General features: G+C 42.3%; 2 protein-coding genes across 4 annotated transcripts in view; one reads left to right on the plus strand and one right to left on the minus strand.

Moving 5' to 3' along the window:
• The window catches only part of JAK2 (Janus kinase 2), a 91,103-nt gene extending 84,910 nt beyond the window's left edge, over positions 1 to 6,193 (plus strand). For all 3 annotated transcript variants that reach the window (XM_048503149.1, XM_048503148.1, XM_048503150.1), the window contains 3 exons: positions 53 to 170; positions 1,159 to 1,272; positions 2,747 to 6,193. In XM_048503149.1, coding sequence (XP_048359106.1) covers positions 53 to 170; positions 1,159 to 1,272; positions 2,747 to 2,854 — 340 coding nt within the window. In that variant the 3' untranslated portion in view covers positions 2,855 to 6,193. The remainder of the gene's footprint in view (positions 1 to 52; positions 171 to 1,158; positions 1,273 to 2,746) is intronic.
• A 3,219-nt stretch (positions 6,194 to 9,412) lies between these two features.
• Positions 9,413 to 13,731, minus strand: LOC125436878 (relaxin-3-like). The gene is made up of 2 exons (XM_048504221.1): positions 13,393 to 13,731; positions 9,413 to 9,954 (listed from the first exon to the last, which is right to left on the minus strand). Exons 1-2 carry the CDS (start codon positions 13,604 to 13,606, stop codon positions 9,728 to 9,730), a joined length of 441 nt encoding a protein of 146 aa, XP_048360178.1. The 5' UTR covers positions 13,607 to 13,731; the 3' UTR covers positions 9,413 to 9,727.
• Positions 13,732 to 14,389: the final 658 nt, after the last annotated feature.

A 14,389-nucleotide genomic window follows, 5' to 3' on the forward strand; every position in this document is an offset into this window, starting at 1 on the left:
TGTTTTATGGGCTTCATATTCTGTCTCCCATTTTCTTTCCCTTGTGATATAGGTATGCTCCAGAATCACTGACAGACAACAAGTTTTCTGTGGCCTCAGATATGTGGAGCTTCGGTGTAGTTCTATATGAACTCTTCACATACATAGACAAGAACAAAAGCCCTCCAGCGGTTTGTATATATGCTTATGCTTTATTTCAGTTCTGTTTCTGAGTTCTTATTTATTCCAGATTTCTACAGTCCAAATCCTGTTGCATTGTTTATTGGATGTCCTATCCTATTTTTGATTGTATTAACTTACTCTGGGTAGTCCACTTTAAGTTCAAATGAGAATGGTGGACTGTAAATAATGTAGATAAAAAGAATAATAAATAAATGTCCATGCCATAGCATCACCCTTGTTCTCTCAAAATAAGTCTGGGTCTTCAGCAATATCCTTCTTTCTCTTTCCAGCTCATGTTTTGTAGCATAGACTAAAAAGATAATATTAGCAGAAATTTACACATAGATCATGGAAAGAAAAGTGTTAGTTTGGGGCATACTTTACAGGAACTTTGACAGATCCCATCTTGATGTACACACAAAATGGGCAAGTTCCCATCATTTGTATTTGGAATGGATCAATTTTTCTGACCGTTCTAAATTTCCTTGTAATGGCTAGAAAACACATTGAGCAGAAAGTACACTGAGTTTAAAATACAGCAGTCCAAGTCATGGACATAAATCATAGCTTGGGGGGCGGGCCCTAGGAAATCCTGTGTAATTCTGCAGTGTGGTCATTCAAATTCCAGGATGCTTCCCAGGCAAGCAAGCCAACGGTGTCATGATTTTCTGTTTCCTCCTCATGTTCCCCACCACCACCGTCATTTTCTTAACCATTTCTGTTTATGGTGACAAGTAAAAACCCTATCAGAGGCACAGTGTTAAATTCATTAGCATAATACAAACATATTTTAGGTATCTGCACTATCTTCAGAATTACATTGAAAAAATGGTGCTTCATTGCTGTGTCAAGAGTTTGCCTCTGCCATATTGCATTGCATCAAATTAAAAAAATATATATAAAGACCAGGCTCTCTGCTGAGAACTTTCATTTAAACATTTACACATGCTCCAGTGTTATCAGTTTGACCCAGAGTCATGGTGGTTTCTGTTTCAGGAGTTCATGCGCATGATTGGCAATGATAAGCAAAACCAGATGATCGTGTTCCATTTGATAGAGCTTTTGAAAAATAATGCACGGTTGCCAAGACCTGAGGGGTGCCCTGATGAGGTACGGAATGTAATTCTTTATCTTGCTGTTCTCAAAGTTGGGGCAAGTATCACCAGTTACGAGGGGCACGTGCTATTGTTCTTGGGTCTCTAGTGGCTTATATTAGTCACATTCACTTTCTGTCTTTCTCTGGTGTTATCACAAAATCAAGAATAACATTTGCTTTCTTCGGCAGCTTGGAATTTTAAAGGGGAAACCCCCCAGATGCAATACTCCATTGTTGCTCCAAACCACCTAAAGTTTACAAAATACTTTCAGAGTACAGAAGTTACCTGTTTTCAGCTGAGATTCCCACCCTTGAAATGTTATCACTACCAGACACATCTTCTGTAAACCATGTTTGTTTTTTAAAGCAACTCAGAAATGTGCTGTGTGTGCTGTTAGCTCCATAAGGGTTGTTACCTTCAGAGTTCCTTTTATCCAGTTAATGGTTGCTAGAGTACAGTGAAAGTCACTAAGATATCTCCATGTTTGGGATGATGTGACTATGGGAAAGTAATCATTTTGATAGCAGACAGAAATCCTTGCCAAGTGTGCATCATAATATGCCCAAAGGAATTTCAGAAGTTCTGAAATAGGGGCTGGTTGAAAAATTATTCTTTGCCCATCCACCACTCTTTCTTCTAGTATATTTTTGGTTAGGTTTTACTTGGAATGGTTTTTACAATGTTGGACCTTCTGAAAGCAAGAAACAGTCTTAATTATTTTTAGTTCCCCCTTTTGTGTGTAGCGTTGTCCAATGGAGTAGAAACAGAAGCCTTTCCTCACCTCAGTTGCTTAAAATAATTCTGGGTTTTTTCCCCCATTTGCTCCAATGAAGAAGGGGGGCGGGAAGTTACTGGAAAGACTGTTAAAAGCTCAAGAGCTGGGAAAAATCACTGATCTCTGGTCTTTCAACAATACTGTTAATCATTTGTGGAGCTACCTACATATGTTCAGGCTATTCTATCAGATTCTGTAGAGCAAGCAGTAAAGTGAATTAGTTGTATTTTGTGGTTCCACAGAGGTGTCGCTAGTGGAAGAGTGTAAAGTAGAACAGCATTCTATTAAATCACAGAAAGTCTGCATGAGCCAGAAGGCACTACTGTTAGCAGAGCGATAAGTTATAAGTCATTAACACTTGTGCTGTTGACTCAGCCAACCTCACTTGCAAAACTGAGCTATAGCTAGTAACAACAGAACAGCTGCCCTGAATGGAGACACTGCCAGACCAGTCTCAGATATCTCAGATGGGTGGTGGTTTCAACAGTTCCATTTTCCCATTTTTATTTCTGGCTGATGAATGGACAAACTTTGCATGTATTTGGAAGAGATGGGGGTTTGCATGCATAACCATGTAGGTGGGAGGAGGGGGTATGCTACAGAGAAGGGGTTGAGGTAAGTGCGATTGTGTGAGCTGCTGAGACCCTGACCTGCAAGATTTCCTTAGAATGGTTGGCCCCTGACCTCATTTGATGTTTTTTCTCTTGCCAAGGCTTATGCCATCATGACAGAATGCTGGAATAATAATGTGAGCCTGCGACCCTCCTTTAGGGACCTTGGTCTGCGAGTGGATCTCATAAGGGAGAGCATGGGCGGATGAGACTGCTGGAATTCATCTAGAGAGACACACTGGCATAGAGAACAAATGTGTTCTGGGTTCTTTGGATGGCTGCAGATGATTGACTTCCTGTGCACTGTCATGTGCATTCATTTCTTCTGAGGACAGAGACTGTCGGGAATCATCACATCCAAACTTGCAAATGATGTGGACAAATTCTGCTTGTTTCTTCATTAAGAATACTAAAATGACACACCAATGGAAAGGACGTTGGCTGTCTGAAAAGCAAAATAGCATAATATATGGTCAGTCTGCAATCACCATGGTTTGCCTTCTAGGGTCATAGATCAATTCTGCCAAAAAAAAAGAAGAAGTCAAGCAGAGAAGGTAATGGAAGGATAAGAAAACTAAATGTAGAGACTGAGGATTTGTCTACATAATGGCTGCCTTGGGTGGCTGCTCAAATGAAGGTGACATTATAAGCATCTGACTCGTCGTACTTCGTTGTGTTGGAAACATCTTGGGTCCAGTTTGACAGCACCGCTAAAAGTGTCTGTGTTAAGTTGCTTCCTTTTAAGAAGGGCAAATATTCGCACTTAAGACAACATACCGAACTGTATGGAAATATAGAGATTCAGAGTCACCCTGTACTACACACTGTTGCTGTTTGTGGAGTCTGTCTTGATTTCCCCTTGTCTGTTTTCCTACCATAAAAGGTGGCTGCTTCCCAGACAAAGCTACTTTTCATCTAATTGACAGATAACACAATTGATTTTGCCTAAATATACATTTCTCTGGATAATTAGTGGCTATGCAGTTATCTAGAGTTTGAAGAATTTTTTTTGAACATACAGTTGAAGTGTGTGGCAGAAAAGCACAATCCCTACCAATCTATGGTGACAAGAGAAGGAAGCCGCTTGACTGAGCATGAGGTTGGCCTGCAGGTCACGGAAGAGGCCACTCCTGGTGCCGACAAGAGGATTTGCTGGAGCCTTGCAGCCATTCAGAATAGAGTGTCAGATGCGAGATGTGTAGGTCTGTTCTCTGCAAACTGACAGCAGAAAAAAAGAAAACCCAGGAGGCATCATAAATGTTTTCCTCGCTGAACAAAGAGAGGCTTGGCATTCTTATCATGCACTGCACAAGGGCTTGTGTTTTATGAATGGGGTTATATAGTTTTTTAAAATGTCCAAGCCATAATGGCTTCTCTGTAGAACAAGTCAAATGTATATTTTTGGATAGTTTACAAAGCAATTTTCTATGTGCCTGTCTGAGTCAATCACTGGCCAGCAATGTAAACAGAGATAAAGATTAAGGCAGAGTGATGTACTGTATATATTTTTAAGGAAAGGGATCAAATTATATATTTTTCCAAAAAAAAAAAAACCAACTGCTGAAAATTTCATTTTTAAATGAACAAGTATATAATCATCTATTTTCTTATATTTATGTTGTGGATGTGTTACGTTCTCTCTGTCTGTCTCCTAAAGCTAAACAAATTTGCAAGCATTTTGCAGCTTAAACTTTTCCACATTGGCAAAATTTTCCTTGCCAGTCTTATAAAATATTTCAGGTTTGCTTTTTCCATATTTGCAGGGTGAGTTATTCAAACAGAAACAGAAATTATTATTCTAATGTAGCTAAGAACCAAGAGGGCCCAAGAGAGTACATTTAGGCTTGAACATTGGCTTTGTGTAGCAGCAGCCATGTGATTCTGTTTGCTTAATTTTTTGGAGTAATTTGTCAAATAAACTGAAGTTTAGTGCAGTTCCACCAGACCCAGGCTTTGTGATGCAGATAATTTTTTTTCAAGGAAAGGTACAGAGTAGCTAGTAGTAGTACCCTTGGCTGTTCATTTGCGGCTGGAAGTTTCCAAGCTGTCCCTAAAATTCAGTGGAAATGGATTATGCTGTATAATTTGCCTTATTACACTGCTTATCCAATCAGGTGTACTTTAGAGGCATAGCTGTCCTTTTAAGCAAATTTGTATTCAAGTGTAATTCTTACTTGATCCAAAGAGAGAGTTGGCGGAACAGGACAACTGACACAAGCATTTGTGAAACATTCCAAACTTCACAAATGCGTGAACCGGTTGCCTTGATGGCACTATGCCATAAATCTCATAGTCTATGTGTGTATTTCAAACAAAGAGGGTATGTGTAGTGATGTATAGGATGAAAAAGTACCACAAAAAAGTTGCAAATATTTATCTGGTGAGCATCATCATTCGACTGTGCTGTGTAGTAGACTCCAGTGAATGTGTTAGAACCAGCACTAGAACTGGCCTGTGGCTTTAATGCATACATTAAGTTCTACTTCCATCCTTACAGGAATTACCTTGGTCTCCCTTACAAATAGAAGTATACTTCATCTGAAAATGTTTGTAAAGGGAAGTGGGAAATGCCTAGCTGGAAAGGGATCACACAGTCGGTCTTGTATGCTGTATTCACACAACACTTTTGTTGATGTTTAAGAGTAGGGAGTTATGCCAAGCAGCTGGATTGGGAAGAGGACAGAAGCCAGGGTCAAAATTGAACATGGCTGCATTCTAGATTTTCAGATAGCATTTTAAGAGGCAAGGAAAGCAATATAAGGTATCAAGACAAACAAATGTAGCAGTATGACACTAATGGGATGCATCTATCTTATAAAGGATTTTTATGTTCTGTGTAAAGAAAAAAACTCAGGGAAGTTTTTGAAATACAATGTAGAGATCTTCCATAGTACTGTTTTCCCCCTATGTAAATAAAAGCCTTTGCTTGTTCTAGTAAAACTTGTCAATTTTCTTCAGTTGAATGCCAATTTACAAGAAGATAGACTTCTGAAGTTTTGTATTTTAGAGACCCCCCACCTTTATATCTTTTCCAGTTTTTCAGGAAGTTGTGTTTTGTATATTGCAATTGATATTTTCATTAGGCTGGGACTAAGTAGCTCATAGTTTAAATGGAAATTTGGATTCCAGTTAGGATAAAAATTTAAAACATTCAGTGGAAGAACAATACTTCTGTCTTCATTATTTAAACTCAGTGCCCCCCCCCCCCCAAATTCCCTGCCCCTGAATTGGGACACCTGCAGATATAATTCCTTTAACTCAGTATATGTTAAAATGCAGCTACTTTTGGTTTTTAAAGACATGGTCAAAAGGTAGTCGTGGACTATTTGAAATTTGTAAAGGAATTGATATCCTCATGCTTGTGCCTAACATGTTTCTGCATGATTGTGGAGACTTTCCTAAATTTTACTTCCAGTTGCAGTATTGGACTCTGCCTAGTGGTTCCCCTAACCTTGAAGAAAAGCTCTTAGAGTAATACAGAGGCTGTGGAATGTGTGTGTGGAAGGAAGGAAGGAAGGAAGGAAGGAAGGAAGGAAGGAAGGAAGGAAGGAAGGAAGGAAGGAAGGAAGGAAGGAAGGAAGGAAGGAAGGAAGGAAGGAAGGAAGGAAGGAAGGAAGGAAGGAAGGAAGGAAGGAAGGAGGGAAGGAGGGAAGGAAGGAAGGAAGGAAGGAAGGAAGGAAGGAAGGAAGGAAGGAAGGAAGGAAGGAAGGAAGAAGGTGTGCAAAGTCCTTGGGTGCTTGCAGAAGCCTTTCCCTGTCCCTTCTGAAACTTAATTTAGACTGTGATTCTATGTTTCTTAATTGAATCACTCAGTGCGGAATGCCTACATGGTACAAGTGCAGTGACAATGTCAGAAGTAATATTTTGAAATCAATACACTTCAGAAATATGCTGTAGTTGAGACATTAATTCTGTGCATTTCACATATTATGCAATCTGTGTACTAAAATAAGCAGTTAACAATTGTTTTCCCGCAGTTTCCATATAACCATTTTTTGTTTGTCCATACGACCACTTTTTTGTTTGTGATACCAAAAAATGGCTATGATTGGTTGTGAAATAATTCTACATGTTCAGTATTGCTACTGTGAAGTAAAGTGAAAGTTCTAGCATTTTTAAAATGAAACTAATTTTGATAAGATGTTGTAAAACTTGGGGAAATACTGTTGCTTTGATTTTCAGCTTCATGTACCGGTCTGTAGTTCATTAAATATCAACATGCTACATTTCAAAATTACCTGCTTTTGTTACAGAGAGTTGAATCAATCACAAAATAAGCAAAAGTTTCAGCATTAACTGTGGCTTAAAAGAAAAGTAGCTCGATCTTGAATTTGTAAGAAACGCTTCCACAGTTCTTGGGCACTAGTTACTGTATATTGCTGTACCAAAATATCTCAAGAGTATTAAATGTTGTTTTTTAAAATCCTACAGTGGGTTGTGATTTTTGTACATTGTGTCACAATACTTCTCACCATTGTTCAAACTCAGGATAGTATGAATAAAAACTGCCTATGTAAATTAGTTGTTGACAGTTGTGGGAAACTGACCTACAGAAGGAGAGTTTAATTTTTAAAAATTCAATTTATACCCCATTTTCTCTCAGCAAGAAAATAGGCTCAGGGTGGCTTCCAACAACAAATACAATCATCATCATAATTTTATTAACTTAAATTCAGCAATACTTTACAAATTACATTGATAAAATTTGAGGATCTTCAGACCTATTGCAAGCTCTCTTGTGCCAATAAATAGGCATTTAGGAATGAACAAGCAGAGGACTCGTAAGGGCTTGTGGGAGGCATTTCATTTCCTCTGCTTGCACTATTTCCTTTTTCTGTCCACAGGAAGCATCTCTAATCTCTTCCCTTTTCTTGCTGCTTTCTTTTCTTCCCACTCACCAGTCTCCCTGTCTTTTATCTGCTTAGCCAGCTATATTTAGTATTATTATTACTTCATTTATAGTCCACCTTTCTCCACAGTGGGAACCTAAAGCAGCATACATCAGGCTGCTTTCCTCTTGTGAGGTCAGTTAGGCTGAGAATGTACAGTGAGCGACCATGCCAGTGGGGATTGCAACTGAGTCTAATTTACAGAAGGGAAAAGATTGCAGTTGAGTCTCCCAGAACCTGGTTTGGAACTCTAACTGGCTTTTGTGGTATGGCTGAGAAATATAAGTTGCATGGTATCAGCTTGCCCGCAAGCTCATCAAGGCTTGGAAGCTAAATGGGGTCAGCCACAACTAGTATTTGGTTGGGAGACCATCAAGAAAGACTGGCGTTGCTATGTGGTAGAAAGCAATGGCAAACCTCCGCTGCTCATCTCCTGCCTTGGACACCACGGTTGGTGTCTCCTTGTGTCAGTTGAGACTTGACAAAACTTTTGTCATCTTAGAGTCAAACAGAGCTTTCTGTGTTCTGCCTTTGGTTTAACTTGGAGAGTGATGAGCTGAACTTTAGCTATGAATGCATTGATTGGTTGATTGTAGCCTAGTGAGAATGGTGCTTAGAGAGCCAGCATCATGTAGTGGTTAAGAGCAGTGGATGCTAATCTGGTGATCCAGGTTTGTTTCCCCACTCTTACACATGAAGCCTGCCAGGTGACCTTGGATTAGTCACAGTTCTTCAGAACTCTCAGCTCCACCTACCTCACAAGGGGCGATTCCGCACATGAGTAAAATAGGTTCAACCCAGTTCCCTGAAAAGGGTACTGACCTAGGTCGAAGCCATTGTTGTTCCCCACTGCAACCATCTTGATCCCAGCTCGGAGGGCGGAATCATCCTGTGCCTCTTCACCGCTCCGTTCCGATTGGCTACTGTTCTACGGCCATGTTCCGTCTATGCCCACACACGTTATTTAAAAAACTGCCACAGGAATGGAGGGACGAGGTGGCGTTTTTTGATTGGCCAGCTGTACGCATGCCCAAAACACTCAGCTGCGATTGGCTGAATGGGGGACTCCTGGCACCAGAGATTCCGCACTTTACTGGAATTGAGCTGAGTTTGAGCGTGGTTCCCTGAAAAAGTAGTAGTTCCCAACTGGAGTCGGAAATTTGACCGTTACACAGGGCGAAGTTGGTACAAAACCACGTTGATCCCAGTGGTTGTGCGGCGCACTTAGGTCGAACGCAGCAAGTGCGGAATCGACTAAGGTCTCTGTTGTGGGGAGAACAAGGGAAAAGGTGTTTGTAAGCTGCCTTGAGACTCTTCACAGTTAAGAAAAAAGGGTATAAATCCAAACTCTTCTTCATCAGGGACACCCACACTCACTCTGTACTTTTGAGCTTAATAGCAGCTCTCACTCCATCTACCTTCTATTTTGAACTCCGTGTCAATAATCTTATACAGATCTCAGAAGAGTATCAGTGTATGATCTGACCTACTCAAAGTTACACTTCCTGCTGCTTTCCTTGTCCCTCTGCTTTTTCATCCACCTGTTTTTCTATATTGTAAATGCATATTGTAGGTGTCACCTTAAAGGTATAAGTGTTCCAGATTATATAAGTGTATATAATCTGGACCATGCATGTAAACTTTCTGCTGTCTAGCTTGTTCCTCATCATCTGTGCCCCTGTGCCCCTGTGCCTCTATCAATTCAGAGATTAGAACCTCCCCAGAACATTTTATATGTTTATGTTGTATTTACATATTAAAAACTGATTGTTAGGAAAACTATAGGCAAAATATTCCTGGTTATGTCATTTGAGTTAAGCTATCCAAAAGTCAGTAAAAGAAATGCACACACATATATTCGTGTAGATTCTGTATGCTTATAATCTATGCTTTAATTCTACAATTTTGCTAATATTGTATGAACATCAGCATGATTTCAGAGTAGCTAGAAATAGAAAAACTGAACATTTTTAGAAGCAGTAAATAAAAGTGTAAGAGAGTTCTGCAGACAGCTGTACATGTAGTAGTTTTTGTATTTAATAAGAGGTACACCATCAGTAACTTGCAAACAAAATAAATTAACAGTTAATAGTCTTTACTGATTCTTCCTGCACACAGTATTCAGTCAAATAGCCCATAACTAGCCCAATATCATTGATCTGTAAAAAAAAAAAATGAGATGTAACTGTAATCTTAACATAGTGTATTAATCTCAGCTATGGAACATCCCTTTTTACAACACCTGTCAGCCACCACCGCAGAGTAGTCACGTTTTCTGAGGAGACCTTTTGATTCCCTCAGCTTTACCAATTCACTTATATATTGCCAAATTTCATCCTCTATTTCCCTTTTCGAAAAATCAAAGCTTGACCGCTCCTTTGGATCCTCCATCCCTTCGTAACTGATAGGCAGAACAAACCCTGTTAAAATTTAAAAAATCACCAAAATGTTACTATTTGTGCAATGCCAGTTTCTGGATTACAATTTTCTTAACATTACTCAATGTCTGTAGTTTTGCAGTACAAGCTGAATAGATTTCCTTTGAAGCACAGTCAGTAAACTGGGTTTGTCTTTCAATGATGTCATGTGCAGTCTATGAATTTTCAAACAAATTGAGAATCGGGTGATAAACCTTTTCAAATTTCCTGAGTAAATTCTACTATAAGGCCAAATAATTTGGGAACAAATGTAATTCCTGTAATGGTTCTCTAGGCTGTAGTGTGGAGAATTCAAATGGGTTGTTTGATGATTTTAAAAAGTATCTCACTGTTCAGAAAATAACCCAGATGTTTCAGAAAACTTCAAATATTTCATGATAGTAGGTCGATGTGAAAGATGGCAAAGATAGAATGCAAGTTATTTGCTGAATTCCTTTTTCTATACCTAGAATTAACTTCTGGTTGCAATAAGACTACTATTTAGGTAAGGCAGGTTAGAAGCCATCTCCCCAAATTTCTGACTACATTTGTTTATTTCTTAGGAACCTCTCTGTTTCTGGTCAGCTTCCTGGTTTTACAGTACAAAATGAGGACCTAAAGTAATTAGTGTCTGAATCGCATTAAGCAGCCAGTGAGGGGGATGGTGTTTGATGGTAGCACAGGAAATGTTAACCTTTCTTCCCAGCACCCTTTTCCTAAGAAAATTTACCACCTGTTGCACATTATTAGTCCTAGCTGTAGAAACCCCTTCTCCCAGGGGCGTATCTACAGTAAATAATGCCCAGGGCAAGAAGTGAAATTGCCCTTCCCCCACTGTCTATCAGCTTGCTGAGGGGAGCACTCTGCACATGCCCCAAGGCACTAGGGGAAGGTGGGAGATCAGGAGCAGGTCTGAGAGTGAGACTGGGGTAGAAGGGGGGCAGCAGCTGTCCTCCGGATAGGGACATGAGTGCTCAGGAGGTGGAGGGCAGCAGTGCCCATCTACTCTTGAGTTGCTCTCTTGCTCTCCTGCCTGGCTCCAGCCCACCCACCCCTGATTGTTGTGCTCAGATCTGTGGCTAGGGAGATGACCTGTGATCTGATGGTGATTTGGGGGTAACAAAAAATCATGAGGAGGAGCCACGTGGCCAGGGACATAGGTATAGATTTTTTATGGGGGTGGGTTCGGGGGTAGGGCTACACCCCCACCCGCCCTAGGCAATGGCCACGCCTTCCCAAGCCCCGCCCTGCCCTAGTGTTTATAAAAGCAGCTCTCCGAGGCCGGGGACGGCAGACTCCCCTGCCCTGCTCTCCCCTGCCCTCCCAGCCAGCAGTTCCTTCTGCCCTCCCCTCTAGGCAGAGGCACAGAGGGAAAATGGAGCCCGGTGCAAAATCTGAGCCCCCCCCCCCCCCCCGGCAGCCGCTGTGATGCTGGAATCCACCCCCAAACAGCATCACTTTCAATGGTGTTCAAACTAGAGAGCCTAAATTCTCCTTTTAAATCCACCTTAAAGGGAGAATCTGGGGTCCCTAGTTAAACAACATTGAAAGTGATGCTGTTTTGGGGTGGATTATCCCCCACCCTGAAACAGCATCATTTTCAATGTGGCGTAGTGGTTTAGAGCAGGTGCATTCTAATCTGGAGGAACCGGGTTTGATTCCCTGCTCTGCCGCTTGAGCTGTGGAGGCTTATCTGGGGAATTCAGATTAGCCTGTGCACACCCACACACAGCAGCTGGGTGACCTTGGGCTAGTCACAGCTCTCAGCCCCACCTACCTCACAGGGTGTTTGTTGTGAGGGAGGAAGGGCAAGGAGATTGTAAACTCCTTTGAGTCTCCTACAGGAGAGAAAGGGGGGATATAAATCCAAACTCTTCTTCTTCTTCTAAACTGAGGACCTCAGATTCTCCCTTTAAATCCATGCCAAAGGGGGTGGATTTAAAAGGAGAATCTGGGGAAATTTGGGGGGTGCCTGCTGTCAGGAGTGCAATTGTTAAGCTAGAAGCACCAAACTTTCAGGGTATCTTTAGGAAACTCTTCTAATGATACCACCCAGGTTTGGTGAAGTTTGGTTCAGGGTGTCCAAAGTTATGGACCCTCAAAGATGTAGCCCCCATCTTCTATTAGCTCCCATTGGAAACAATGGAGGATGGGGCACCCCTTTTGGGAGTCCATAGCTTTGGACCCCCTGGACCAAACTTCACAAAACCTGGGTGGCATCAGTAAGAGACTCTCCTGATGATACCTCCCAGGTTTGGTGAAGTTTGGTTCAGGGTGTCCAAAGTTATGGACCCTCAAAGGTGCAGCCCCCATCTTCTATTAGCTCCCATTGGAAACAATGGAGGATGGGGGCACCCCCTTTTGGACCCTCTGAACCAAACCTCACAAAACCTGGGTAGTATCATCAGGAGAGTCCCCCAAACAATCCCTGAAAGTTTGGTGCTGCTAGCCCAAACAATGCATTCCCTGCAGGCCAAAAACCGAAAAAAACACTAAAGATGTTTTAAAAACCCACAAACAGAGGGGTGGAGCTTCGGACATGAATGGGGGGGGGGGAGAAAAAAACCCCTTACCTTGCACATGGCATAGTGGTTAAGTGTTTGCACTGCCACTCACACGGTCAGGAGTTCGAGCCCCCTGTGGGTCAGATATCCTGGCAGCTGGCTCATGGCCAACTCAGCCATCCATCCATTTCTTGGTCAGTAAATGAGTACCTAGCTCATAGCTAGGGGGTAAAGAATAGCCAGGGAAAGCAATGGCAAACTACTCCACAAAAGAGGCTTGCCTATAAAATCACTCATGACTGAAGGGGAAACTTTACCTTTACTTTTGAAAATCATGAGGATCCATGGTTTGCAACCAAATGTTTGCACCACCCATTGCAGCGCAACGGCTCCATGACTGTTTTATTCAGATCTATAGCTAGGAACATGACCTGTGATCTGATGGTGATTGGGGGGGGTGAAAAAGTCATGAGGATCTATGAGGATCCTGCTTTGCAACCACGTTTTTGCGTCACTATGGCGACGTGATGAAATAGGTCTATGATTGTTGTGTTCAGATCTGTGGCTATGGTATGACATGTCATCTGATGATGGTGATTTGGGGGTGACCTAGCACAAAAATCGTGAGGGTCCCTGCTTTCCAAACATGTGCAGAGTGCCCCCCCCCCCACGCATGCCAATGGAGGCTGGGGGTGGAAATTTCACTGCTTGCCCCAGGTGCTATTTACTGTAGATAGGCTAGGACTAGTAACGGGTAACTTTCAGAAAACTTCCAACTTTCAGAAAACTTAATGATCTTGTACTCGCCTGCCTGTTTGTTGTGGTTCTGCTTAAAGATAATCTGTCCATCACCACGATGGAGTCATTTCCTTTCAACACGTGCACCTCCTTCTAATCTCCACTTTTCCCGCCAACGGCCCAGTAGTTTTCTACTCACCGGGATGCAGCCGCTCCTCCGCCGCTTGACTTTCTGAGCGCTTCTTGGATCGAGACGCTCCGCAGTTGAAGTGGATGGCGCGGATGAAGTCGGGGCCGCAGAGTTTCACGGCAGAGTCGCTCCTTCGGCGCAGTCCTGGAGCTTTGTGCCCATTGAACTCAGCCGCCGCCGCCGCCAGCAGCGATAGTAGCAAGAGCGGATGCGTCAGCTTCATGATTGGCGCTCCTTCACCCACCCTCGGCCGCCCAACGCGCCTCGGTATTGGGCAGGAGCGCCCTTCCAAGTAGAGTCCCTGGTGGGCACCTGGCGACAGGAGCTCCCCCTGCCCCGTTTTATACAGCCAGAGCAACTCCCTCCGCCTCTGATTCACCGCCCTCGTCCAGGACAGGCGGGCTGTGCGACCGTCACCACAGCCACAGATTTCGTGCTACTAATTGCCTTCCTCCACTTTCCCACCCACCTGTCTCATTAATTTACAAGGATATCTAGAATCCTCTGCCAGATGGCAGTTTCCTTAAAGGAGGCATCAGTGTTCGTATTGGTACTTTGGTAGAAACGAACTAACCCGCTGCTTTGCTGCTCTCCTACCTGGCCCGCTAGTTTTTTTTCTCCTTTCCTCACTTTTTCTTTTGAGTTGTTACTGGCGCTCGGCGTAGGACACACACACATACCCCCACCTTTCACAGTATTGACCACTTCACTTTAATGGTAACAAGAGCTTAATAGAGTATCACCCACTAACAGCTTGGGAATTATTGTTTCTGCAGCTCTGTCTCTGTGTACCTAGACATGGAGGGGGGTACAGATAATTTCCCCCCTTTTTTGTCTATAAACTGTCCAGGTGTTATGGCCCAATACTTTGGTTGCTTTTTATTTATAGCTTCCATGTGTCTTCCTAGTGATTTACATATAGAATATCCCTAAACAAAAGCATCATCTTTAGATGAGATGTTTGGGACCCAGATACTAGAATACGAGAATTATTCCTTTCTGTCTG

The sequence above is a fragment of the Sphaerodactylus townsendi genome, linkage group LG07 (assembly GCF_021028975.2).
Source record: "Sphaerodactylus townsendi isolate TG3544 linkage group LG07, MPM_Stown_v2.3, whole genome shotgun sequence".
Lineage (NCBI taxonomy): Eukaryota > Metazoa > Chordata > Lepidosauria > Squamata > Sphaerodactylidae > Sphaerodactylus > Sphaerodactylus townsendi.